Source organism: Pteropus medius, unplaced genomic scaffold (genome assembly GCF_902729225.1).
Source record: "Pteropus medius unplaced genomic scaffold, Ma_sr-lr_union100, whole genome shotgun sequence".
Taxonomy (NCBI): Eukaryota; Metazoa; Chordata; class Mammalia; order Chiroptera; family Pteropodidae; genus Pteropus; species Pteropus medius.
Genome location: NW_024344378.1, coordinates 419765 through 446377, shown reverse-complemented (window position 1 = coordinate 446377; position 26613 = coordinate 419765). Strand labels below are relative to the sequence as shown.

General features: G+C 45.5%; 1 protein-coding gene across 3 annotated transcripts in view; it reads left to right on the top strand.

Annotated features, from left to right (window-relative positions):
• LARP4B (La ribonucleoprotein 4B) overlaps nucleotides 1-26613 on the top strand; it is a 57600-nt gene that overhangs the window by 8589 nt on the left and 22398 nt on the right. Inside the window, exons 1-6 of one of the 3 annotated variants that reach the window (XM_039870963.1) lie at nucleotides 7532-7836; nucleotides 8003-8137; nucleotides 8781-8840; nucleotides 19292-19442; nucleotides 19683-19823; nucleotides 25448-25526. In XM_039870963.1, coding sequence (XP_039726897.1) covers nucleotides 7723-7836; nucleotides 8003-8137; nucleotides 8781-8840; nucleotides 19292-19442; nucleotides 19683-19823; nucleotides 25448-25526 — 680 coding nt within the window. In that variant the 5' untranslated portion in view covers nucleotides 7532-7722. Of the gene's footprint in view, nucleotides 1-7531; nucleotides 7837-8002; nucleotides 8138-8780; nucleotides 8841-19291; nucleotides 19443-19682; nucleotides 19824-25447; nucleotides 25527-26613 lie in introns of those variants that run through there. The other 2 variants (XM_039870964.1, XM_039870965.1) reach the window with 2 other exon arrangements.

Sequence of the window (26613 nt, the reverse complement as noted above, 5' to 3'; positions counted from 1 at the left end):
TTTTATTATTTGGGAAAGTGAGGCCTGGAGACAGTTTGCTTTACATCACAAAATGAGGAAAGAGCAGAAAATGAGATCTGTGTAGCTCCTTGCTTCCAAATCTATTGCAAATCACACCGTTGGAAAGTGTAGGCGTCCTGTGTAGCCTCTCAGGTCCAAGTGACTGATAGGGGTGAGGGCTAGCCACACAGCATAGCTTAGCATCAGAAAATTTTAATAGCTTTTATGTTGACGATTGTTGAGGTCAGGAATATCCGACATCGCAAGGCCGAACAGTAATTCAACATTATTGGAGCTGATTCTGATGGTTTGCTTGGAACTTTTAAGGTGATGCTATTAGGTTCGTCATCTGTTCATCTGTAATCCTAATTGGTGTAGCTGTTCTGACCCAGTTGCTTATACAGTGGAGAAGTGTCATGCCTTTGGAATATCATGCAGATTATCCAAGTCAAATACTGTTGAATTCATTACTGTAGAACTTAAATTCTCTTATTAAATGCAGTATCACTTTTGTAAGGAACACTTTATGTTAGGGGGTATTCATCGCATTTTTTATTGTATTTTTCATTGTATTTTTACAAATACAAATTCACTGTATTTTTACTTTATAGTACAAAGTAATTGCTTTGTACTATAGCAACACTGTCACCTTGGAAAAGTGGAGTGTGTTCCGCTGTCACAGGTAATGTCTGACAGTGGTTAGTTAGACTGTGCTTGGATGCAGTGGCTGTCATTTTCCGAGTGCGTTGTGGCAGTTCGTTACTGCCCAGGTCTGGCCTCTGGATCTCTGGTGGCAGTGCGACGGCGGTTTTTACAGCCTGTGCTCTGGCTGCACACACCCTAAACATGCCCACAGCACGGAAAATGGGGATGCCCCGCGTCACCACCTGGAGAAGTAGAGACCTGGGTTAGCTTCCTCCTCAGACTCCCGGCCTGTTGTTCAGAGATGGACTGGGGGTGGGAGGAGGCTGTCCTTGAACTTCTGCGTTTGTGTTTAACTTTGCTAGTATGTGTCTGTTTTTCCAGTGAAAGGGCTCCTGGCTTTCAACAGATTTCGAAAGGGTCTTTGACCTCTCCCTTCAGTACAAATGAGAGTTTTAGCATGTGTTTGCCGCTTAGGAACTTCTTCAGTGATTTGTTGTTTTGATAATTAAATATAATTTTTAATGTTACCTTTACTTTGTATTTAACCATTCTGTATGTTTAGATCCCAGGTGCACTTACATATATGCACACATGTTTACATGCACCAAATCTAGAGATTAAAATAAAATGAAAACAAACGCACAGTAATTTTACCCTCACCTAAAAGCACTGCCGTCCCCACTAACGCATCTTTTGGAATATGTCCCAACAGGAGCTCTTCCTTGAATTTGTCTCATTTTCTGAGCTTTATGTTTCAAATATTAGGGATCTTTTTCCACATGTTTATTGCACGAAAGACAAAGTGACTAAACGCGTGTTGGCCGGGATTCCGCTCCTTCAGGAGTTGTGTCAGACAGGGCCGTCGAGGCGGTGGGTGTAGGCCTGCCCTCGCAGTGTTGGGACGACGGGACTCATTTGGCACGCTGTGTCACTGGGGATGAAGAGTTTACGCCCCGAGCTCTGTGGGGAGGACAGGAGTGACATCTCGGCTGCCTGGAGCAGGCCCTCAGGGGTGTGCGCTGGGGTGGGGGGAGTCTCCTGTTTCAGGAGCAGTGGGCGGGTTGGGGCCCCAGGAGGCTGGGGCAGTCGTTCTGGCAGTTGGGATAGCACGGACAGGAAGATGTGGGCCTGTCTGAGGGGAAGGGCTCGGGTGCAGGCTTCTAGTTTGGCCAGCTGGGTAGATGATACTCCATCTTTCCTGGAGATGGATCGATTGTCAGTTTTTGCTTGCTTGTTTGTTTTAAATGAGAAGTGGGGGTTGGGAATGAATTCGAGGAGTCTGTAGGTTAAAAAAGCTTTGCCTGAAATTTGCTTGGCTGCCCCGAAATTCAGCGCCTGGTGTTAGCTGAAGCCATTCAGAGCCGAGGGCAAAAGGGCAGCACTGAGGGTCCAGAGGAGGAAGGTAGAGCCCCAGGTGCGCCACTCCCCTGGGGAGCGCAGGGGCCTGGGCCACAGTCTGCTTTGTCTCTTCGACCGACCGGTTGAGTTGTGCTTACAAAGGCCGGTTCAGCGTGTCCCACACTTGTTGAGGGCAGCAGTGTGCTTATTAGTGAGTGCACTTGTGATCTAACTGAAACGAGCTGACAAAGGTGCTGGACGACCGTCACTCATAGGAGAGATTTCACAGGCTCAGTGTCTCCATAGCAAGAGACTCACCAGGAAACCACTAGTGAATTCGGTACCGGGTAAGGCAGCCGGACACAGCTGGGCAGTGAGGGAGGCGGGGGCGAGCGCCAGGGAAGGTAGGTGGAAGGCCGCAGGCCGCGCCGCCAGCCCGCTGTGGCTGATGAAGTGGCTGCAGAAGGGGCTGCGGGCCCCAGACACCAGCTCCCTGAGCGGGGAGGACCGTTTAAGTTCACTGTGACTGTCCATGCAGCAGAATGGAGCAGGCGAGCTCTTGCTGCTGGGACTGCTCTGCTGACGGAGACCGCGCAGTGCGTGGGCGGTGCCCGTGCACCTGTGCCCATCCGCCTGAGGTGGCCGTCAGCCCTTCCCCACTCTCCCTCTGGTGAAGTGTGGCTACCTCGGGACGCTCTTCTCTTGGAAAAAGAATGTCTCTGCTGAGGGCAAAGAGTTATACTCGGGGGCGGGGCGGGCAGGAAGGCTGGAACTCCCGACCTCAACTTTGCACTTTGTTTTACAAAATAACCATTACAACCACAGGCAAAGTAAGGAGGATGTTTCATCTTCATATTGCTTCACTTGTTTCAAATAACGTTTTATTTCGGCTTCTTTGTAACCAAGTATTGGAGTGGTTGTTGCGAATTTGTCAGAGATTTAACAGATGACACACTTCTAGCCAGAGGGTTAATGAGACTGTCTAAACTCTTTGTTTTGTTTTGTGTTTTCATAAGAATCCTAGCTAAAATGGTGTTCCAAATAATCATCCTCCCCAAAGCAAGATAAAGCGTCATAAAGCAGTTGTTATAGGGCGTCGTAGAGCTGGAAAGGACCTCTTTCAGGTGAACTCATGTTTAATGTTTTGCAGCCGTTTACCAAAGTAGTTGTGCCGTTCTGCCTTCTCGCCAGCAATGTGGGACGGTTCTGATTTCGCCACATCCTTGTCAGCATTTGTCTTCTTTTCGATTGTGGCCATCCCAGTGAGTGTGAGGTGGCATCTTGTGTTTTCACTTGTGTTTCCCAAATGACTAATAATATTGAGCATCTTTTTATGTGCTTATTGGCCATTTGTATTTTTTCTTTGCAGAAATGTCGATTCAGACTCTGCCCATTTTTAACTTGTCTTATTACTGAGTTTTGGGAATTCTTTTTTTCCAGATAAATGTTCCTTATCACATGTACGATTTGCAAAAATTTTCTCCCATTCTGTGAGTTATCTTTCTACTTTATTGATGGTGCGCTTCCAAGCACAGAAGTTTTTAATTTTGCTGAAGACCAATTTATTTTTTCATTCGTTGCCCGTGCCTTTGGTGTCCTATCTAGGAAGCCATTGCCTGATTCAAGCTGACGAAGATCTACTCCAGTGTTTTCTTCTGAGTTTTGCAGTTTTAGTTTTTGCACTTAGGTGTTTGATCTATTTTAATTTTTATAAAGAGAGAGAAATAGGGGTCCAGCTTCGTTCTTTTGCATGTGGCTATCTAGTTGTCTCAGTACCATTTGTTAAAAAGACTATTCTTTTCATATTGAATGGTCTTGGCACCCTTTTGAAAATTAATTGGCCATAAAGGTAAGGGTTTATTTCTGGATTCTCAGTTCTGTTCTATTGATCTGTATGTCTGTGCCAGTACAACACTGTATTGACTGCTCTAGTTTTGTGGTAAGTTTTGAAATTGGGAAGTGTGACTCTTCCGTCTTTGTTCTTTTCAAGATGGTTTTGGCTATTCGGGATCCCTTGCATTTCCATAGGAATTTGGGATCGGTTTCCATCGATTTCTGCAAAAAGAGCCTGTGGGATCTTGCTAGGCCTTGCATCGACTCTCTCGATGGATTTGGGGAGCATTGCCTTTGTAAGAGTGCCATGTCCCCTACCTGCGAACACGGATCGTCCCCATCCAAGAATGCCAGGTGTCTGTCCATGAGGACTAGTTTGGCTTTATGTCAGTGGTTCTCATACATTTTGGTCTCAGGACCTCTTTATACTTGCAAACACTGAAGATCTCTAAGAGCTTTTGTTTATGTGGCTTATATCTAAAAATTAATTCTCGAAATTAAGGCTCAGAAATTAAAATTTTTTTTTCCTAATAGTAACAGACCTATTACATGTAATATAAATAACATTGCTTATGAAAAGACAGTAATCTTAAACAGGTAATTTAATGGGGAGAGCGGCATCGTTTCATATGTTTGCACCTCCCCTTAATATCCGATTTAATAGACTCTCAGGGGGATTCTCATCTGCTTCTGCGTTCGTTATTTTGGTCGAAGTATGAGGAGAAAATTTGGCCCCATACAAATACGTAGTTGGAAAAGTGAGGGGTATTTTAAATGTCTTTTCGTTTAACTTTACATGTTCTTTTTTGATAGTACACCCAAACTCCATTGCACTTTCGTGAGGAGAGAATGAGTGAGAAAGGCAAATGACACCGCGGCATTATTCTGAAAACCATCTCGACCTCCTGGACCTGGACGAGGGGCTCTGGGTCCCCTAACGGAGCCCAGGCCACACTTTGAGACTCGGTCTTGGAGAACAAGATGAGTAGTGTAGTTTCACAGGAAAACGGTTTGATGACCAATTGACACTTTTAGCATCTTTACTGACAATCAGATGAGAAGGGACTTAGATGCTTTTCCTGCCGGGTCAGTGCTCGTTCTTCTCTAGGAAAGACACCGCCGGCCTGCAGGGTGAGGGGGCTGCTTGGTAGACGTGGAATCAGCAAGCCCCATAAGTTGTTATTCAAAAAGTTGAGACTGCAGGCATGAAACAAAGTAACACGCTATCCTTGAATTTTAACATTTTTATTGTTCGTCATCTGGTGTATTTACTTCTAGTGTCATTTGCTTTTAAATTTTCACGAAGTTATGTGAATTTTTAAAACATAACTAATTATGCTGTCTGTAGTTTACATCCTGCTTTTTTAGCCGATGTAATTTTTGTGACTGTTTTAAATAATAGTAATATATTCCATTATTTTTCTTTTTTATCTGCTGAAGCTGCCATGAGCATTGTTCATAAAATGGTTTACATAGTTTTGATAGAAGAAAGTATGTGATTTTAGCTGTCTGTTTACACTACATCCTAGTTAGAGTTCCCTTTTTCCTTTCATTGTGGAAGAAAGTAGAGAGGCCGGCGCAGCAGTCCTCAATGTGCCCACCGTTTCGGCTTGCATCAGTGAGCTGCATTCTTGTATTTTGGTTTCTTTCCTTTCCTTACACTTAAAAAAATACATTAGCACATTTTAAAGCAAATTCCAAATGTATAGTTTTATCTGTACTCTTTTAGTTTATGTCTTACCCTTACGACCTTTAAAAATAAACAGCCACAGCACCTCGATTGCATGCAACAAAATTAATACTCATTCTATACTATCTTTTATTACCTAGGTAACATTTAGTTTTTCCTGTCAGAACTGTCATTTTAAAATTTAATTCATGTGAACTTGGATGCAGATGCAGTTCTCACGTTACATTAATTTATTTTGGTTAAAGCCTTTGAATTTTGTAGAAATACAAATCCCCTCATTTTCCCATGTCTCAGATGTTTGCTATAAAAATGAGGTCATCTGTCTTATAAAGTGTCCCACATTTTGGATTTGGCTAATGGTTTTGTGTTGGTATTATTTAACATGGGTTGTCCCAGAATTTCCTTTAAATCGGGAGTCAGATCTGGCGGTTCGATTGAATGAGGTTCTTTTTTGGGAGAATATTTCATAGATGGTGCTCTTTCATCACATCAAGAAGAATGTAGGACCTTGTCCCACCGTTAGTGATACGATCTAACAGTGGCTTCAGCCATCACCCGTCTGAGCCAGCTGTTCGGAGTTCCCTGGCAGCTCCTCACGTGACTTGGCAGGTGTCTGTCGTCATGGCCTTCGCGGTTTCCTCAGATGTCTCGGTGCTTTGGTTTCCAGCACTGTCGTTCGTTTACCGTCCACTCACTGGCCGTGGTTCCTGAGTGGGGAGCAGCTTGCCCTGCCCAGCTGTTTGTTTGCTTGGGAGGCTCATCGTGTCCCAACCCCGGTGCTCTTCAGAAAGGTGGCCAGTGTGGTGGCGGTGCATTGAGCTGTCATGGATTTTTTGTGTTTGTGTCCATTCAGTCTCTCTGATCCTCACATTGTCCTTTTGCCATTGGGAGTCCCTTTCCTTTACTGTTGCTCCTGCGACTCGATCATCGGAGTCTTTGATAGCTTCCTTGCTTTCCTGACAAGGTGTCCCAGGGGTTGGTCTCAAATTGAGCAAGATTAACAAAACGATTAAGCAGCACTCTTGGAAACTGTAGGTGAAAGCTGAGGGAAGACCGAGGAGCTGTCACAGTTTGGAGGAGACTAAAGAGAAGTGACAATTAAGTACAGTGTGGGATCCTAGATAGGGTCCTGTAGTAGAAAGAGGAAAACTGGTGAAAGCCAAAGAAAATCTATAGCTTAGTTTAAAAAGTTACATACCCTGTTTAAAAAAAAACAGATTCTGTGTATTTTACTTAGCTTACTTGACTTTAAGTTTGTATTTCCTTTTATGCTGAAAATCTGAGTACCTAACATTAATTGAATTCTTTATCCTATTACAGTGTGTATAATACATAAAAGTTTCAAACAATGCTAACATTTACCTCAAAGAATAAGCCTACTGAGTACATTTTTAAGGTTTCTTGGTGATTTTTAGGCTCTTATACGCAAATGCTGTCTTAAAATCACTTAGACTAATTCTCTGAATAGTTATGCCACCAACTTGATATACAGTTAAGTTTGAGATTGATTTATATTTTTAAGGATTGCTTTGAGTGTTTAATAAGACTTTAATAATTATGAAACAGATGTTTCTGATGAAAAGAATGGTTTGTTTAGAAACAGCTAAGAGAACTAGATTCTCAAGGATTTATGAAGATCGATAAGACCTTTTTCAGCATAGCTTTGATAGTGAGATGAGACACATCCTGCGGCTTCGGGGCCACTGTACAGGCCCTCTCTTCTTGTGTCGCCTCTCTTCTTGGGAAGAGATGAAGTCGGATCAGGGGACTCACTGCCCTCAGCTCATGAAGGCTGCGTGGAGGCAGCCTCTGACACTGCCAAGGGCCCTCCCCACTACTAGGCCTTAGCTGGGAAGCACTTGCTGGTCTTTGTCTTGTCGTGAGGCGCATGGCGAACTGAGACCCGGATGTGCAGAAATCCGGGTCTGACCGTCATACCACGAAACCGTGGACGCTGCCGTCCCTTCAGAAGCCCCCTGGGAAAACCCAGTGGTGCTGCCGTGTGTGAGGCGGAGGGGGACCTGTGCCGCAGGGTCGGGTCGTTTCGGGTTCTCTGGTGCAGGCTGTGGAGGGATTCCTTGCTAACCAGTTCTGGCTTACTTCTCCTGGCAGCTGTTGTCCTGGAACAAAATGAGTTTGATGAGGCTGGTCACAAACTACATACACACATATATCGGGATTCAGATTCCAAGTTGGCGTTCTCTTCATTTTACAACATGATGAGTTCCGGGCGCGCTCGGGTTTGTGTTAGCACGTGGTCTCCAAGTCTTAGCCACCCTCACAGGTGCCAAGTTATAGAAGAAGCTTTTCAAAAACAAGGCATTTCTTGGGTGAGTAAGGTTTAAATTATGGGCCGATTTCTCTAAGTGACTTAGAGGGATAGACACAGGTCCTGGAAAACCTGAGGATTTCAAGACTTCTTAGTGATTTTATTCTAAGAATCAAATTGTACTCTGTACTTTAAGTTACTAATTTGCTGTCTTTGTCTTTTTACAGCATCCTACGGTTGACGTTAAACTTCTCCCGGAGGAGCCACAAAGTAAACAGCTCATGACTTCTGATCAGGACACTAAGGTTGTGGCTGAACCGCAGGGCCAGAGAGTCCAAGAAGGGAAAGACGGCGCGCATCTGGTGAGTGTGCCGCCTGCGCCCTGCCAGCACGGCCCGCACGCCTCCCTCCGCTTCTGACCACAGGCTCTGCCCTGGACTCAGCGCCTCAGTCAGAACAGGCACACTGGCATCTCTTGTGGCCTAAGTATAGGTGTTATATTCTGTATAAATCTGTGGGTGGGTTAGAGTAAACTTAAGTACTAAGTGATAGAGAAAACAAATGGCAGTTAATAGTACTAGATACTTAAAGCTTTGGGTTTACATCACCAAGAAGGCAGAGATTTATACTTTTGTAATGTTGTAGCCATTGCAGTGGTGTGTAGTTAAGGAATTAATTTGGATTACAGTATAAATTTTTTATTTTGACTGCTTTCATTAATGTAAGATTTTATCATGTTAAGCAATAACATTTAAAGTTTCTAAATATTAGAAACTTTCCAAAGTTTCTTAATTTTCCCTCTTGAAACAACAAGGAATTTTACTTATGGTATTCAGTCAGAATATCAAAATATTTTAAGTTTCAAGGCTTCTACATCCCTCAGTTTCCTTTGTCATGTAAAAATGTGCTTTTCTCAGTGGGTTTTGTTTTGCTCAGTTACTGCGATTTAAAAATACATTTCTTTACCTTGTAGTGATGGGGTATTTGATGTTTTCAATCTTGCAGATGAATGGTCCCATATCTCAGACCACTTCTCAGACGAGCTCCATCCCCGCTTTGAGTCAGGTAATTCAGTTCTGAGATAAGTCACAGCAAAAGCTCACAGATATTTTCTTATAACAGATATTTATTGTAAAATAATTAGAAAATGTTGATGTTTTCAAAAAAGAGGCTTGGGGGGTCCAGCCGGGTACAGTGGGGGTCGGCATCGTACGCCCTCTTCTGGGGGTTCCAGCTGGGTACAGGGGGTGTCAGTGCTATATGCCCTCTTCTGGCTTCTGCATGTGTCATGTGCATAGTTCTGCAGAGGGCAGTGTGCCTTGTCTATTACCTTGATGTCAGACATTCATCACAGTGTTTTTAATGGTTCATTGGTAATCTATTGTATATATTGGGTTAGCTTTACATATTGGTATCTGTGTTTTTTAAAGCGCACAAGTCTTAGTAAGCTGTAAGAAAATTGGTTTCACATTTTAGCTGTGATTAATGAAAGAATAAGGAAGTGGAGGTCTGTTGGTTTTTAAATCTTTTACACCGTTCGTGTCTCCGTATATCAGGTGTACTTGGAGCCACTCCAGATTTATTTTGGTAGTCTTGTAAGGGATCTTACAAATCCTGTACAAAATTTAGAAACAAACTCTTTTTTTTTTAAAGCAAAAGTAAGATTTTCAAAATAATATCTCAATTTATAGTAAACCTCCTCTATTCCCCCCAAATTACAAGTAGTTCATTTAGAAATTAAAGGAGGGGATTAGATTATTGATCTTTTAATAAGGAGGAATTTTTAAAAAATTGAAAGATCTCTCCAAACTATTATATTTCATTGTTGTTATTCTATTATGTACGTAGGAGTTTTTGCATATTATATTTTACATTGATTTTTTAAAAAATGAATTTTATAATATTTCAAGTAATTTAAAATAAAAATATAAGACTTTTAGTAGTCTAAGAGGGAAATGGTACAGAAATCATTGAGGGAGTTTTAAAATGTATTTTTAAGAACAAATCTCCCTCCTCTCCATGGTTGATTTGCAGTCTAAAATAATACCTATTGTTGGGCATAAACCTAGATTTTGGATTCTGTGGGGTTTTTTTTTGCTTGTTTTTTAAATTACTTTGTGGGTGACAATTGAGATAAGACCTATCTAGAAAAGTAAAACACTTGAGCCAGGATTCAATGTTTCATTTCTGTGGAGAAATAATTTCCACCTCGTACTACCTACACATGTTTTCTTTGTTATTTTTAAGAGTCGACGTCCTATAGCAGTGTCACGTGGCGAGTTCTTTGTTCTACCTTGCTGACGCAATGCCCCGTGCCCCTTGGGTGGGTCACAGCTCTGACACCCGGTGTTGTAAGTCAGGGCTGTGCTTTTTCACCAGTGTTACAGGGTGTTGCACACTTTAGGTTTTCCGAGGACCCTTGAGTGGGAAGGTACTATAAGAAACCATCTTGGCTCCAACATGTGTATCACTTAAAACTTTGTTTATAACAAATTCAAGCATCTTTACAGAAGATAAAAATCTTGTTAAAGACTACAAACATATTTCGTTGTAATCAGCATATATGTATTTCATTTCATTTTTTCCCACATAGCATGATTTCATCTATATATCCTGTTGTACTTGCCCTGTTGTGTTTTCTCTCTCTCTTTCTTTCTTTCTTTTTTTTTTAACGCCTACAGCACCGGGTTTTCCTAGGTGGTCTCCCAGGCCTGACCCTGCTTAGCTTCCGAGATCAGACGAGATTGGGTGCGTTCAGGGTGGCATGGCTCTAGACCCTGTAGTGTTTTCTTTATGTTGCTAATACATCATTTCTTTAGCCATTTGGTTTTTGGAAACATCTAAATTGTCTATTTTTCCCTGCTGTTATCAGTGGTGTTGCTCTGAACATTCTTCTAACTGGCATTGTGTCTGGCACCTCTGAGAGTGTGGATGTCTTCCCTGGCGCCGCGGTTCTCAAGTGTGAATGCTCGGCAGCCTGCAGTTGTGATGGGCAGGGAGGGTGCTTAGCAGTCTGACTTAGGAATCAGGCTCTTTAAAGGTTAGTTTTTCTGCCAAGGTTGGATGCGGTATGAGTCCAAGGGGAATCTCCATAGTGATGGCCAGATAAAAATCTGAGTAATTCAGAAGTGGGCTTGCACTTATCCAGTGGTAAAATCAATCACATTTATTATACCTGTCCTGTTCCCCGCCCTCCGCAAATTTGAGTTCTAATTATTTACAAGCCTAACCGATCCATGAGCACCAAAAGTGACCCTAACTGGGGAACTGAGCCCTGGAGAGGCTTAAGTAATTTTCTGTGATGAGTCAACTAGAATGTGGCAGAACCAGGATTTAAACCCAGGCAATCTGGCTGCAGAGTCCAAACTCATTGAGATACTTCCTCTTTGGTATCTGTTATTTAAAAGGAGAAAGAACAAATAGAAAATAATACCAAAAACAAAACCCAACTCTCGTCAGCCGTTTGGCAACTATTTGCATCATCTGAGTGACTGAAATTAATTTAACTATTAAAACTACAGTTGTATATATGAAGGCACACAATTAAAAAGTAATAAAGTCATCTCCAGTACATTTTTTCTTTCTGCTTATCCTGAAGGTTTTTACAGCCTTCACAGGCATTCTTGGCTATAACTGTTTATTAAAGTTTATTTAGGAAATTACATTCCGTATGACTTGACTAAATGTTTTAACGAGTAAGTTTTATCCTGGAAGTTTTAAGGCCCGTAAGGGTAGGACCTGTATAATGTAGTAGGATGACTGCTCACCCCGTGTGAGAAAGGGCTTCAGGAGCCTCCAAGGGACCCGGGTATTGGACCCTTCTTCTGAACTAGAATTTTCAGACATCTGTAGACCAGAATAAAAAGAACCCAGTGTGCAGTGCCTATCATGAACTTGATGTTACTTCTCATGTTTTGCTACTTTGTTTCATCTTTTTCTCCCCTCTACGTATACACTTCAAAAAATGTTATGATGTATCTACTTTTTTAAATAAAGCAAATCCCTAAGTGCCATTCACCCCAGAAGCATTTCAACATGGATTTCTAATAGACACCATACCGCACCCACACTCACAGACGTTATTTCTCGAAGGCAGAAAATTAGATACAACTATAAGTACTTAAATTTCTATTACCATTTTTCTTTGTGAACTATACAAATTAAATTCTTTGGTTGCCACCATCCTGTGAAATATAGTTCAGAGAATGCCGAAACACTATAGAAAAAGCAGAAGTCTGAAATTCCTTTTTTTGGCTGGGATGATAATTTAGTTTTTTTTTTATTATTATTCAGTTTATGAGAATAAAGAATATGAAAACTTTTGTTGCTGTTCTGAGTCTTTGCGTTGGGTGTGCTGTTTGAGTTTTAGAGTGTGGAGTAAGATGGTGTTAGGCAGAGGCTGTTGTAATTAGGATTTTGGATTTGAGTGGCGGGGACATGTGACTGCTGTGCAAGGGGCTATTTTTGGTGTCTGGGTGTCGGCTTCTCGTTGGAAACCATAAAGAGTTAGTGTGAGGTGCACTTGTGGAGCTCAGAAAGCGACAGGCATTGTTATGTGAGTGTTTCAACTTTTGAACATGGGTTGTTGCTTCAGCAAAGAATTAAGTGGTGACAAAGACAATGAGAAAACTGGCCTGTTACAAAAATCTGTGGAGGAGAAGGAACCGGATAACAAGATAAGTAAAGCTTTATCTGCATTATTCGATACCCTGCGGGGCGAGGAGCTTCGCAGTGTCCACCGCGGAGCCAGCAGGTCAGCTGCCGGAGCTAACGCGGGGACGCAGGCGTCCGCGGGGGCTGGGCACAAAGAGGCCTGCAGAGCAGGGCCGTCCTTCAACTCCGTTTCCTCTTCAGTGTATAAGTTCCTAACTGGGTATGAAGATTTAGATGACACTGACAAGAATTCAGATGCTGTTGCCTCTGAGCAGGCTGGTGGCCGTGTCTGCGCGCCTCCCCGTGTGGGAATCGACAGGACACCACCAGCTTTCTCTGCAGGTGCTTGCTCTGACGGAGACGAGTGTCTTTCATATGTACCAGGGCCTTGTGACCAGGACATTCAGAAAGGAGGCCCCGTAAATAGACAAATGTGCCATCACCCCATCACTTGTAAAGACACTGTAACAGAGAAGGAAATAGAGGTCAGCGTTCAGGTCAGTCGTGGCTGTGGGAGTAATGCTCTAACTGTGTCTGGTAGGAAGACGAAGGGTGGAGACCCTGCGGGCGTGGGTCGCAAACGCTGCAGAAATTCAAGCAAGAGCGAGTTTTACAGTATTTGCGTGGTAGACCCCGACGGCCTGGACGTTGACGATGAGCCGTTTGCTCGTGTGCGTGGAGCAGCTGCAGCAGAAGATTGTCACTCAGCTGTCACCTCTGAGGGGACTTGCGGAGGGGCCTGGCTGCCAGATAGCACTGATCAAGGGCCGGGGGCGTTAGAGGCACCGCAGGAACTGCTGTCCCCACGCAGCCTGCCAGGTCTACATGAAGTGAAGGAAGTCTCTAGCGAGAGAGCTAAGCCCCTTTCTGAACTTCTGACTGACAGCGACCCAGCCTGCAAAGGAAGCACTGGTGACACGCAGGCTGAGTCTTTAAGGGCACACACTCACACCAGGCTCCCTAAGGATCACGTGGGAGGGAGGGCGCCGTCCCACCTTGGCAGAGCATCTGACCCCAAGACCAGTGCAGACCCTGGCTCACCGGGACGCGTGCGGGCCGTGCCTGGAAGATGGAGCCAAAGCTCAGTGCCACTGTGTGCGGTGGGCGGCCCCCGGGGTGGCCTGCTGAGCAACATGCCCCGTGCTGGGCGAGATGGTGAGTCCCGGGCTGCAGAAACGAGTGGAGGGCACAGTTCAGACTCTGAAGAGGAAGGAGGAAAGAACTCTGTAAAGCCACTGAAAGACAGAGATTGTTCCAGTTTAGAGGGTAGCGGCTCAGACAGGAATCTCCCCTCCCAGAGTCTAGCTAGAGTTAACTTAAGCTCAAAAAGACGGGCCACTTCAATGGGCCTTGGAAATGAGTGTCTTCCCGTTCTCACTAATTACCGGGGAACAGTCTCAGACCCCAGACCCGAACGCCTGGGGCCAGTGACGACAGAGGGCCAGCTTGGTGGTGACCGTAGTCTGGGAACTGGGAGCACCCAGCTCACGAGCAAAGGAGAAGTGCCTTTGCGACCTGAAGACCGTTTGTCTTACAGACATGAGGATGGGACGGGCTCAGCTGAAGATGAGGGGCGCGGTCAGAGGGCCTTTGCAGTGCAGTCTTCGAGCCAAGTAGGTCTGTGTGCGGGCACTGGGGCCAGCCGGGCCCTGGCCCGGGGCTGTGATTCAACCCGAGCCCCGCGGAGAGCGCCCGTCGAGGCCGTGGGTCAGCCAGCAGACTCCAAGGGCCTCGGAGCTCCGCAGGCAGTACCCCAGAGTGGCGCGTCTCGTGATAGCCCCGGGTGTGTTCAGAGCGACTGTGTGTCCTCTGCCGTTAGGTTCGCCTGCCCTGAGGAAGAGAGCAACACAGGCCCGAGTCATAAAACAGAAGGCGAACCGTGTGGAAAGGGTTCAGGGAGCGACCCGCACGGGTTAGAACACGCCGGGAAAGAATTGCTACAGACTAAGCACAGAGAGACACATAAAAATGACATCGAGAGTGTCAGGGTAGACTCTGAAACAACCTTGGACTGGGAGTCAAATCCACTAAAACGCAAGGTGGTGCCCGGTCAGGATCTTCTGGCTTGTGTTAGTTCCAGTCTAACAAAAATACCCCATTTTGAAACAAATCAAATAGAGAAACGTGATGAATCCCACAGAGCGAAAGGCTGCGGATGCGAAGAGCTTCATGCACCCCGACGCCAGGGGAGTTCAGGTGCCCTGGTGCCAGGGGCAGAGGGGGCGCAAGCTCTTGCCAGCGCCGGAGGTGCAGCTACGTCAGCGGGGCATGGCCCAGAGCTGAGAAGGGGCAAGGGGACAGGGGGCCTGGACTGCGAGAAAGACAGCAGTGAGTCTGGCAGCGGCCCCAGAGATGCGCGTGGGACAAGCAGACGTGCACGCCTCTTCAAACTAGAAGGTGCCATGGCCACAGCCAAGGGGCCTCCGCTCCCCAGTGAAGTGGGCTCTGTGGGAAGTTCAGGGCTGAAATGTAGAGAAATGGGGCTATGTGACACTCTCACGGGGTGCCCCTGCCCAGCTGGTGCTGACTGTGCCCGCGTGGACAGGCACACAGCTGCCGCTCAAGGTGTGCTTTTGGCAGTTCCTGTCACCCCAGGTGACAGCAGAGAAATAGCAGTGACAGGTAGTGAGGACCATGTTTTGTCACTCTCGGAAGACACTGTCGATAGATCTGAGCGCCCCTCGGAGAGGAGCTCGCAGGGCTCACCAGAGGCACTGCGCCCCCACTGTGTGCACGAGCTGTCCTGTTGCCCTGGGGCAGCGTTGGCAAGTCAGGTGTTTTCCGAAAGACTGACGGCTGGTCACGGGTGCCCAGGAGGCTGGCCGTGGACTAGCACGGTCATGGGAGACGCACCAGAAGATGAACAGATCCTTGATGGGGACCTGCACAGTCAGCCACAGGACTTCACGTTTGCTTCATTTTGGTTGGAAAAGCTGCCTTATCAGCTGCCCATGGCCGAAGATGGTGTTATTTGGGGATGGCATAATGGAGGTGCACAGTTAGTAAGTATGTTTTATCAGTTTTTAGTATGTACTGGGATATACTGATCTTGCACTTTGATTGCTTTTAACTTAAAATGAACAGAGGTTTATTCTAGACAATGGGCAGCTGTTCGAATCTTTATATAAAGCTGTGAGTTACTGTAGCATCCGTTTAACCATTTCCAAATTGGAGATGCTGAATTTAATTCACTGTTTGGTGTGTTTAAGGCAGAGCTTATGTCACCTCAGGCCTGCACTAAACCCTGTGCTGCTGGTGGTCAGACGAAGCTTCGTTCGCCCGTCTTGTGTTTGTGGCCTTGCGTGCTCATGTTCGCAGGCTGCTCTGCTAGGTCTCATCCTTTCCCACCACCAGCCCCTTGCTGGGGTGGAACAAGCATTTGATCTGTTTGGATGTTTAAAGGTGGCACAGAGTGTACGTGAGTGAAATCTGTCTTCCGCGGCTTTGTATGGCCACGGTCTGTGGCAGGTGAGACCTGCCATATGGACATAAACAAGTAGAAATTAAGTCCTGTAATTTAGGAAATTATTCATTGCCCTCTCTCTTTTCTTTTCCATGCCCACATTTGGGTGTTTTGTTAGAGTTATGTTCGAGTTAATCAGTTTTGTTCCTTAAGTAGTTATGGAGGCGAACACTCTAAAATGAGGCCTTTAAATCGTATGTACATGATCATTTACGAAAGTGGGCATGGCTAAGAGTTGGCTGCTAGTTCCGGTGCTTGGTACGTCAGCATAGCGTGCACACGGGCTCCGTTGCTGTCCGGCTCTTATCCCTTTAAGTGTGCAGCCCCATCGTGCGGCACACCCACACACACTTCTCTGACACACTCTGTTTAAGGGTAGTGCTTTGCTTTTCAAAACTCCCATTTTCAAAGTGCTTGGACAGACATCGTTTTAATAGTAATCTTATATAGCAGCTGTTACTCCATTTTACAAACCAAGAACGGAGGTGCAGAGACTCGATGACTCTGAAGCCAGTGAATTGCTCTGAATTAGTAAGCTTACTCAGCGGCACATCCAGGAGCAGTTCCTGCCGACTTTGAAATGAAGAGCGCAAGTGTTTCTTTCCTCACATTCTCTCTCCTATTTTATCTTCTCCACCCGCCCTTCTCCTTCCTCTGAGAGTTACTGTGGTTCCTGCTCAGTAACCTGTCAGTGGGACCGTTCTGTCTCATGTTGAGAAAGCACGTCTATGAATTGCTAGGTTATTAATATTTTTTTCAGTGGAGCATCGTGTGGGGGTAGGAGAGTTTCTTGAGAGTGTCAGGATTTGTGGCTGCTGTACTCTTCAAAGAGTCCTTTTATAAAATCGCTTCAGAATGTTGCCATTAAGGTCAACTCACTTCTGGTTCTGACCATTGCTCAGGCATGAGTTTTCAGTGGCTGAGCAAGTGAAAAGTGAGTTGCCCATAATCGGGTGGAGTTCCATGTGACGAGGCAAAGGACCACATTTCAAAGAAATAAGTTTAATACAAGTTATGCGAATCACAAGAAATGAATGAATTCTTAATGTTTTGTTTTTTGTTGATACTACAGCACTGTTTTCTAATTGCCATCATTTTCTGGGGCAAGTTCCTTAACCCGTCTCTGCCTTGGTTTCCTTGTCTGTGAAATGGCAGTGAGTGTTACCACCTGATAGGGCTGTCAGGATTAAATACAGGCGAGTGCATAGGCTGCCCTGGCACCCGGCACTCTCCAGAGTTGGTTGTCGTGTTGCTAGCTCTTATTTGTAAGTCTCCCATCTTTCATCGTTTGTCACATCTCAGAGTATCTCTTGAATACTGGTTGGTTAACTGCTTAAAACTGTGACATCGCCAATACTTCACTTGATTTGAGTACCAATTAAGAAGTAGTAAATCAGAAAAAAAAAAGCACGTAAGGATGTGATTACATTCACTGGTGGCGTGAACCTCACACAAGCTGTAAATAGTGAAAAATGTGATTTTATGTTATTATGTTCTTAATTTATTCCTTCATCACATTTCTCAAGCCCCCGTGTACTGAGTTCAGAACTGCTGGGCATCAGCGATGCAGTGGTGAGCAGGATGGACACCCAGGAGTCCTTGGGCTCGTGGAGAGACCAGGCACTGTAGCCGTGACTCGGCAGTTTACCTCCAGGGCACAGTGTGACAGTGTATGTCGGTGATGGAGTACAGTTGGCTGTGAAAGGCGCTCGGAGTGGAAGGGACCGACGTCAGCTGGTGCTGGGGATTGGGGGAATGTGGCACCGGACCCGAGGTCGGGCAGTCAGTTCCCTGGGGGCAGTGCTGCGTGGGAAGGCTTGGTGTGTGCTGTTGCGCGGTCGAAGGGCCAGTTCTCCTTAGAAGCAGCAGCTACAGAAGTGCTAGAAAAGGAAGGAGATGGAGACACGAGCCGAAAAACAGGCAGAGGGAAGAGGTGCGAGCGCGAGGGAGGCGCGGTGCCCGTCGGGCCGGAGCGCCTTCTGCATCGCCCTCTTTGCCGGGATGGGGGGGTCGTGTCTGCTTGTCCCAGCCCGCCGGCTTGGCGCTGTGCCTGGCACTGAGTGAGCATTTAGGAAGCGTTTATTGGAGATGAGCTGGATGACAGCGCCAAACGGAGAAACTGTGCAGAAGCCGCGGCCAGGATGAACTGGGAATGTAGGTGTCAGGTGAGAAGGGAGGGTTGGTTAAAACCGGTGCCTCTTGAGTGCGGTGTTCGGAAGGAGAAGGGGGGGCTCTCCTCTCTGCCTCTTCACTGGCACCTGCTGAGGCAAAAGGCATTCCAGGGGGGCGCTCACCAAGGTGCCTGGTGGTGCGGGTACAGTGTTTATTATTCTTGCCTCCTAGGTGCGAACAAGGTAAATACCATAGTTTTAACCACACCAGCCTCTACTGTGTTTCACAAATAGTTGTTTTTCATTGCCAGCTTTAACCGTTTCAGCCAGAGTGAATTTATTCTGTCTCTTTAAGATCGCCAGTTCACAGGTGCTTTCCTTGATGGCTAACCTGGGCCCTGTGCACATTAGCAGACAGCGTCAGGAGGTATCTGCCTCTGCCTGATGGCTCCTGGCACCAGGACCTTGTCCTTCCCTTCGGAAGCTCTGACCCCTACACGGCAGGGTCAAGGCTTATTCCTGGGAAAAGGCAAATACTTTGGCCGGGTTTGCTGAACGATGTGGTGGCAGGACGGAAGTTAGTTTGGGAGCAGCTGTCCTTGGGACATCGACTTTTCTTTAGATTTGTGGAGCAGCTCAAGTTTTGTGAGAGGAGAGGGAAAGTAGAGGTGGTCGTGTGTTTGATGAGGTGCACCGAGAAAGGCCTCCCCAGTCCCAGAGGAGATCAACTCTGGAGAGGGTTCTGGACAGACGGAGCAGGAGTAGAAATGCCAGGTTTGTCTGGACAGCAGGAGGCCCGTAGTCCCGGAAGTGAGTGGTCACAGAGGTGCCGCCCCCCTCCCCCCGCCCCCACTGCCAACAGACCTGTCAGAAGACCTCGGTTCTTGAAGGAACTTTCATTTTCTACGTCCTTTGCATATATGAGTGTTTGAGCTTTGTTTTCAAATTGTACCCATCTATGTTCATTTTGGATTTGCAAGTCTGCATGTTGTGTCGGGCAGCCTGGAGCAGAGACGGTGATCGGATCAGCTGTTATCTGTCAATGACGTTATCTCTGGAGAGCTTTGTCCTTAGTGGGGCCCTGGGGTCTAATGGAGAATGAAGTTGGGTTCCGAGTGTGGCACCTTTTGTTACTGCTGCACCTGCTTTCATCCCCAAAATACATGTAGATTGGCTCAGCCTTTTTAGCATAAATTCTCTTAAATAAATGTATTTCAACTCTGAATTGATATGTAAAATGGCATTTGATTGGAATTTGTATCAAACGTATGTATCACATTTTTTCTCAGGTACCAACAGCCAAGGTTTCGGAGCTAAACCCCAATGCAAAAGTATGGGGGTCGCCTGTGTTACATCTGGAGGCAGGTAGTGCCGCGGACGGCGGTGTGAGCGCAGCCTGGGACCAAGTGCCCGGCCGTCGCCCAGACTGCGGCCAGGAGGGTGAGTGGTGAGCCCAGTGGGGCGAGGGGCCGTTTGTGCTCCAGGCTTTATCCTTGTTTCCTTTTCATCCATCTTTAAGAAATTGTTAATGAAAATTCGTGTCCTCGTTTGTGACAGTATTTGAATAACCATCAAGTTTTTTAAAGTTGAAGTAATTGCAAATATAAGCTTTTGTTTTGTTTTAAGAGAAAGTTACTCTTCTAACCCTGCCTTTTTGGGGTGAAATTTTTCTAATTACAGAGTTGGATGCCAATGGTGACAGTGACAAAAGTCATGAGAATGCAGCACTGTCAGAGTTACAGGAGTCGGACCAGACAGCCATGAGCACTTTGGCTCTGGACCACACAGAGTACGAATGTCCGCCTGAGAACAGTGACACGGGTAAAGCCACTTTACTGGTTCCTTTTCTAAGAGAGCGGGGCTCCTGTATGTCACTTCTCAAAATTCAGCGTGTCGAACCTTTCCCTGAACCACATGCCTGTCCTGGCTGCCTTCACTTCTGCTTTACATTCACTGGTGTGGACAGGGATGGGGCGTGTGGTCAGGGAGGGCATCACGCCAGGTGGGAGGGCGACGAGGCAGAGGGAAGCGTGCGGGCAGGCCCTAACGTGGACGGGGAGGGGAGCCTTTCTCTTCGGAGCAGATGTAGAAACGCTTGTGGGTTCTGGGACACCCAGCCCACCTCTGAGTTGGTCCCTGTTGTAATCCAGAAGACCCGTCCACGTGGACTGCAGACCTGAGAGGTGGGCTGCACTCTCACTGCCGACGGCTAGGTGGGCAGCGTGAGCCGAAGGAGCAGGTCCCCCAAGTTGGCCTGTAGGGCCTGAGCAGAGCAATGCAGGCGGAGTGCGTGTGTTCTCTCAGGTGACTACGGAGAGATGCACTGGGTTAGGCACGGCATGGAACGAGCGCGCCCCCGCCCCTCTTGCCGCCACGCTGCGTCCCAGCAGGGCCGTGCGCAGTGAGCAGCATGGAAGTGTCAGGCCCGTCCCCGAAGGGGTGAGCGCTGTGCAGATCTGCTCTTCGGTGTCGGTCGGCCCCTCCACTGACCTCCTCGCTCCGCCTGTATCACTTCACTGCCTTCAGAGGTGCTTAGCAGCCGCCTCAAACTTGTTTAAATGCAATTCTCTTTCTACTGCATGCCTGTTTTTGAGACGTGGTACGTGGCCGAACACTGGACGGCAGTATGGTTCGGTCTCGCTTTTAAGTCCATGATCACGGGCTTCCAGCGTGACCTCAGCATGGCCCGCAGTGGCCCCGGAGAGTCACCCTCCTGGACAGCTATTTCACGACTTGTTCTCTCCTTATACCCAGTGCTTCCCTTGTGTGTAGAGCTTAGTTAAGCATAGCCCACGTATAATAAACATCGCTCATTTAAAGCGTACCCAGCGTTTCTGTAGTGTGAAGCCCAGTGTTCAGTGCATCCTAGGGCTGATTTGCTGACACTTCCATTCCTCATTGGTTTCTCTACCGAATTCGATACGATGTGTACATAGCCGTAAAGCCATCACCACAATCAAGATGAGTGCTGGTTTCACTCGGTGCACTGCTTTTGAGGTTCACTCGTGACATTCACAGCCCGCTCCTCTTTGTTGCTGGTTAGTATTCCACCCCATTATACACCAGTTTGCTTTCCCGTTCATCTGTTGGTAAACTTTGGGTTGTTTCCAGTTTGGGGCTATTACCGATAAAGCTCCCGTGAACATTTCAAAGCAAGACTTCACGTGATCACGCGTTTCCATTTCCCATGGGTAAACACGTGGGGATGGAGCGGGCAGGTCGGCTGGCAGGCACGTTTGTCCGCTAAGACACGGTGAAGCCGTGCTCCCCAGCGGCCCCTCTGCGCTCCCAGCAGCCGTGCCGGAGCTCCAGCCACCGCACGTCTGCGCCAACACCGATGCGCTCAGCCTTTCCCTTTAGCCCTCCTAAAAGGCAGAGAATGGAGTCATACTGTCTTTTTAATTCGGATCTCCCTAATGACCAGTGGTGTCAAGCACCTTTTCATGTGCATGTTTCTTCTTTGGTGAAGGGTCTGTCTGAGTCTTTTGCCCATTCTCTTGTTGGGCTATATTTTTTTTTGCGTTTTGAGGGTTCTTTATGTTTTAGACATAAGCCCTTATCAGGTCATGTGATTACATTCTCCTAGCCTGTGGCTTCTCCTTTTGTTCTCCTAGCAGTATCTTTTGAAAAAAGCAGACGTTAAAAACCTTTTTCATATAGTCTTATTTATCGGTTTTGCGTTTTTGGTGTTACCTAAGAAATCTTTACTGAATGCCAGTCACAAAGGTTTTCTCCTGGAAATCGTATAGTTTTGTTTTGCATTTGTTGGCCTGTGGACAGTTTCAAGGTAATTTTTGTTCGTGGCGTGAGGAATGGCGCGAGGTTCTTTCTCCCTACACGTGGCTGTGTGGCCGCGCAGCCGCGTTCGCTGGCCCGGCTCCCGTCTCCAGTGCCCGTGTGCCGTGGTTGGGACGTCTGCATATGCCTGTGGATTTATCTCTGCTCTGTCTGTCTGGTCCTTTACCTGTTAATGCCACACTCTTTCGATCGCTGTAAGCCATTCTTAGGAACAGGTAGTGTTAGCCTTCTAATTTTGTTCTTTTCAAGAGTTATTTTGGCTTTTCTAGTTCTTTTCCATTTTCGTACAAATTAGGATGAGCTGGTCACTGTCTACACATTGCCGAGATATTCACTGGAGTCGCGTTGACTGTAGCTTGATTGCAGACAGGGCCGTCTCCGCGCAGAGCTCAGGAGCCGGGTGTGTGCCTCCCCTCATTCACGTCCCTGTTACTGCTCTCGGCTGTGCTTTTTTTGGCACATCTTCTGTCCAGTTTATTCTTAAGTATTTCATATGTTTTAGTGCTATCGTAAGTGATTTTTAAACATTTAATTTGCAATAGTTTGTCACTTGTATAGAAATACAATTATTTTTTGTAAATTGACATCATCCTGAAAACTTGCTAAGCTCACTTATTAGTTTTAGGAACTTTTTTGTAGATTCCCTTGGATTTTCTGCATAGATGTGAATTTATCTGTGAATAAATTCAGTTGCATCCCCTATCCAGTCTGGTGCCTTTTATTTCTTTATCTCGCCTGATTGCAGTGGGTGAGTAGGTGCTCCAGTACAAAAGTGGACAGATGTGGCAAGCATGGACCTCCGACTGGTCTCGGGGGCGGGGGACTTCCTCCCCCACTGGGGGTAATGATGTTAGTTTTACCTAGACGGCCTTTGTCAGGCTAACAAAGTGCTTTCTGTTAGGATTTGGTAGAGTTTCACGTGGAAGGGTTCTAGGAATTTGTTTTGCTTTTACTCCTTCTTGGTGATGGTCCTGTATTTTTTCTTTCTTTGATTTTCTATATTGATTGATTTTTCAAATTTTAACCTAGCTTGTATTCCTGGGTTAAGCCTCACTGGGTCACAATGTCATATATTTTTGATTTATAGTTGGATTAGGTTGTTCAAAGTATTGCTTAGAGTTTTACGGCTGTGCGCATGAGGAACATGGATCTGTGGTTTTCTTTTCTATGTGTTCCCTCCTGTTGAGTTTTTTGGATGAGTTTATTATTTCTTCCCTAAATTAAGAAGTGAAGCCACGTGGGCCTAGAGTTTTGTTTGTGGAAAAGTTTTCGGCTACAGTTTGTCTTTATGTGGGGCGACTCAGATTTTCTGTTTCTTCTTGAGGAAGCTGTGGTTGCTTATATCGTCCAAAGGTTTGGTCCGGTCCATCTAGAGTCAGAGTTATTGCAAGAGTTGCTCTTGGTAGTCTGTTCATCCTTGTAATCTGTGCAGTCTTCACAGCACTCATTTTGTTATTGGCAATTCGTGTCTTCTCTTTTTTTTTTCCTCTTAATCGATTTTATTGATCTTCTCAAAGGACTAGTATTTAGTTTCATTGATTTTTCTCTTTTTTCCTTCCTGTTTCACTGGTTTTCTTCTAATCTTTATAATATACTTTTTTTCTGGTTACTTTGGATTTAATTTGTTCTTTTTCTAGTGTCATATAATACGGAAGCTGAGGGCATTGATATGTGAGGCATTTCTTTTTTTCTAATATAGCCATTTATAGCCTATAAATTCCTTCCTAAGTCCTGCTTTAGCACAGTCTCACAAATCGTGTTATCTTTTTTAAAACTGTCCAAAATTGTAATTTCTTTCTTAATTTTTTGTTTTTTAATCTGTGGGCAATTTAGAAGTATGTTATTTAGTTTCCAAATATTGGGGGATTTTCCAGGGAACTTTCTTTTATTGATTTCTAATTTAATCTCATTGCGGTTAAAGGACATTCTTTGTATGACTCGAATTCCTTTGGGTTTAAGACGTACTATTTTGGGCCATCTCAGTAAGTGTTCCCTGTGCACTTCGGGAGAATGCGTGTTTTGCTGCTGTCGTGGGGTGTTCTGTACCGACCAGTCAGGTCTAGTCAGGGGGTAGTGTTGTTCAGGCCTACTGTATGTCTGGTTTGTACCTCTCGTTTTGTCAGGTATTAGGAAAGGTATTCTTTTAATTTTGGGTTTGTCTGTCCTTTTGGTTCTCTCAGTTTTTGCTTCACGTATTTTGGAGCTCTGTGTGCGAGTGGCTGTGGCCTCTTGCTGAAGTGGCTCTGCTGTCATTAGGAAACGACTTCTGTATCCCTGGTAGTTTTCTTCGCTCTGAATTTACTGTCTAATATTGATACAGTCACCTCAGCTTTCTTTTGACGAGTATTGGCATGGTATATCTTTTTCCATCCTTTTACTTTTAAGCTATTTGGATATTTGTATTTAACAAAGCACATTTCTTATATGTCATGTGACAGTCAAGTCTCGCTGTCTTTTCAGTCAAGTCTTGTGGCCCGTGCCTGTAATTCAGGTGTTGGGCCCCTAACAGTGCCGTGGTGCCTGGAAGTTGCGCTTGCATCTCGTGCTGTTTGTTCCGGAGCAGTGCTGGGCTCACAGAGAAATCGGGAAGATGGAGGAGAGTTCGCATGGACCAGGCAACCAGTTTCTTCTGTTCTTCACACCTTCCTTCAGTTCGATACATGTGCCACAAGCACTGAACCAGTCTTGGTAGATTCTACCTGTCCCTGGACACCACATTACACTTAGTTGTCACGTCTTAGGCTTCTCTTGGCTATGACACTTTCTCTGATCGTGTTTACTTGTTTCCGATGACCTTGACAGTTTTGAGGAGTGCTGGACAGTTGTTTTGTGTGGAACTCCTCTGTTGGAATTTGATGCTTTTCTCATGATGATACCAGTGATGCCAGGTTTGGGGGCAGGAAGATCACAGAGGGAAGTGACATTTTCATCCTCGCTTGTTAAGGGTGCATCGTATCAGCGTGATTTATCACTGTTGATATTGACTTGACCTTGACTACCTGGCTGAAGCAGGTTTATTCCATTTCTCAACTGTAAGTTCCCTCTGGAGGATCTGTTATTTAGTGTTCTCAGTGGCGTCCCTGGGACTCCACAATTTCTTACTTGTGACTTTGACTACCTGGAACTTTCAAGGCACATTTTTTAAGACTGTGTAGAAACTAGACTGTGTAGTCTTTATGGCCTGTGTGTTTGTCATCCCCAGCCTTGATTTTTTGGCCTGTATTTATCTTTTCCTTATTTTGAGTCTTTGTATTTTATTATTGCTTTAGTATCTTTATTCTTGTCGGCTACCTGAAAAATCTGTTTTAGAATCAAGACAAAGCGTTAAATGAGCTCGTACTTATTTACTATGCGATAAAATGCGCCCCCAAACTTTGCTAATAAATTTTATACTCAGATTATTTTTCGAAACTGTGTTGTTTTCTTTTGGGGGAGAGGGGATTTCTTTTTTTCTTTTCTTTTTCTTTTTTTCCTTTTCTTCCCCCTGCTTTCCTTGTTTTAGTGGGCAGAATAGCATTTTCCCCATGTTCTTTGTACACTAGATGAGTTAATAATGTCTATTGAAAACAGTAGAATTGCTGTCTGGAATCATCTGCTTGGTGAATTTTAAGCCATTTTTTTCTGAGTTGATCATTACTTTTATGTAGGAGGAAATGAGTCTCAACCAGAAAGTCAGGAAGACCCCCGAGAAGTACTTAAAAAAACATTGGAATTCTGCTTATCCAGGTAAGGATGATAGTGGTTTTTCTGGTTCCTAATATCTGTGGTGTTGTGCCATGGTTATTACACACAGATGTGACACTTGACGTGGAAGAGGTGTCTGTCTGTTGTTGCCTGTGTCCGTGTGTATCATGTGTATCTGTTAATAGGCGACCTAGAGCACTGACCGGCCTTTGATGTGTTGGAGAACTGAATGCAATCCCGTAGGCCCGGCCCCGCAGTCGTCCACAGATTCATCTTGCTGATTGTTACCTGGCTCCCAGGCCCCACAGACTCAGCTGCGACTGAGACTCAGACTCAGGGTGGGGCCTTAGGCCGTTCATTCACAGAGACGTTTTTCAGCACACTAAAAGTTTGAGAACAAATTTCCTGTACTAGTTCTCGAAGTTTGCCAAACACTGCAGTAGCAGGTTGTTTTATTTACATAGCACTCATATATTTTTAGGTGTCGTCTCCCCCCCCGCCCACCTCCACAGCCGAATAATACCTTTTACATTGAAAAATAGAGTAAAAACCTTTACAGTTGAAATAGAAGAACTGGCATACAAGAAGATGGGGTTGGCTTTTTTTATTTTTAAATAAGAAGATAACTGATTGACGTGTAAAGTTTTCTGTCGTTAATGATGATTTTCCAGGTTTTTCTTTGCACCTGCCTTAACACCTGGAAATACTCATCATAGGCCAAAACTCCAGGAAGTCGCTCCTCTTTACCCAAACTACTGGTTTTCTATGGCTTACCTGGCGACCCTGTGGGTCACGTTATGATCAGGTTTCCTTCTTTTTAATCCTAGCTGCTGGGAAGTGGAGTCAGATCTGCAGCTTCTCTGGCAGGTGTTGTAGAGTGAACAGCAAGCACTCTGGGCACCAGCCTTTCCTGGCTTTTTCATATTTTTCTTACTTTCTTGTTCTTTCGGCAGTATTTCCTTACTTTAAAAAACTGTGTTTGTGTTTTTGATAAGCTATTTAGAACAAAGATAAGCTATAAATACATTTTTGAAAGATTTATTTGCTCATTAATTTTGACAATGTGAAGTGCAATATACTTTTACTTTTGCTCTCTCTGTCCCCCAGTCGTCTCTAAAAAGCATTAGCC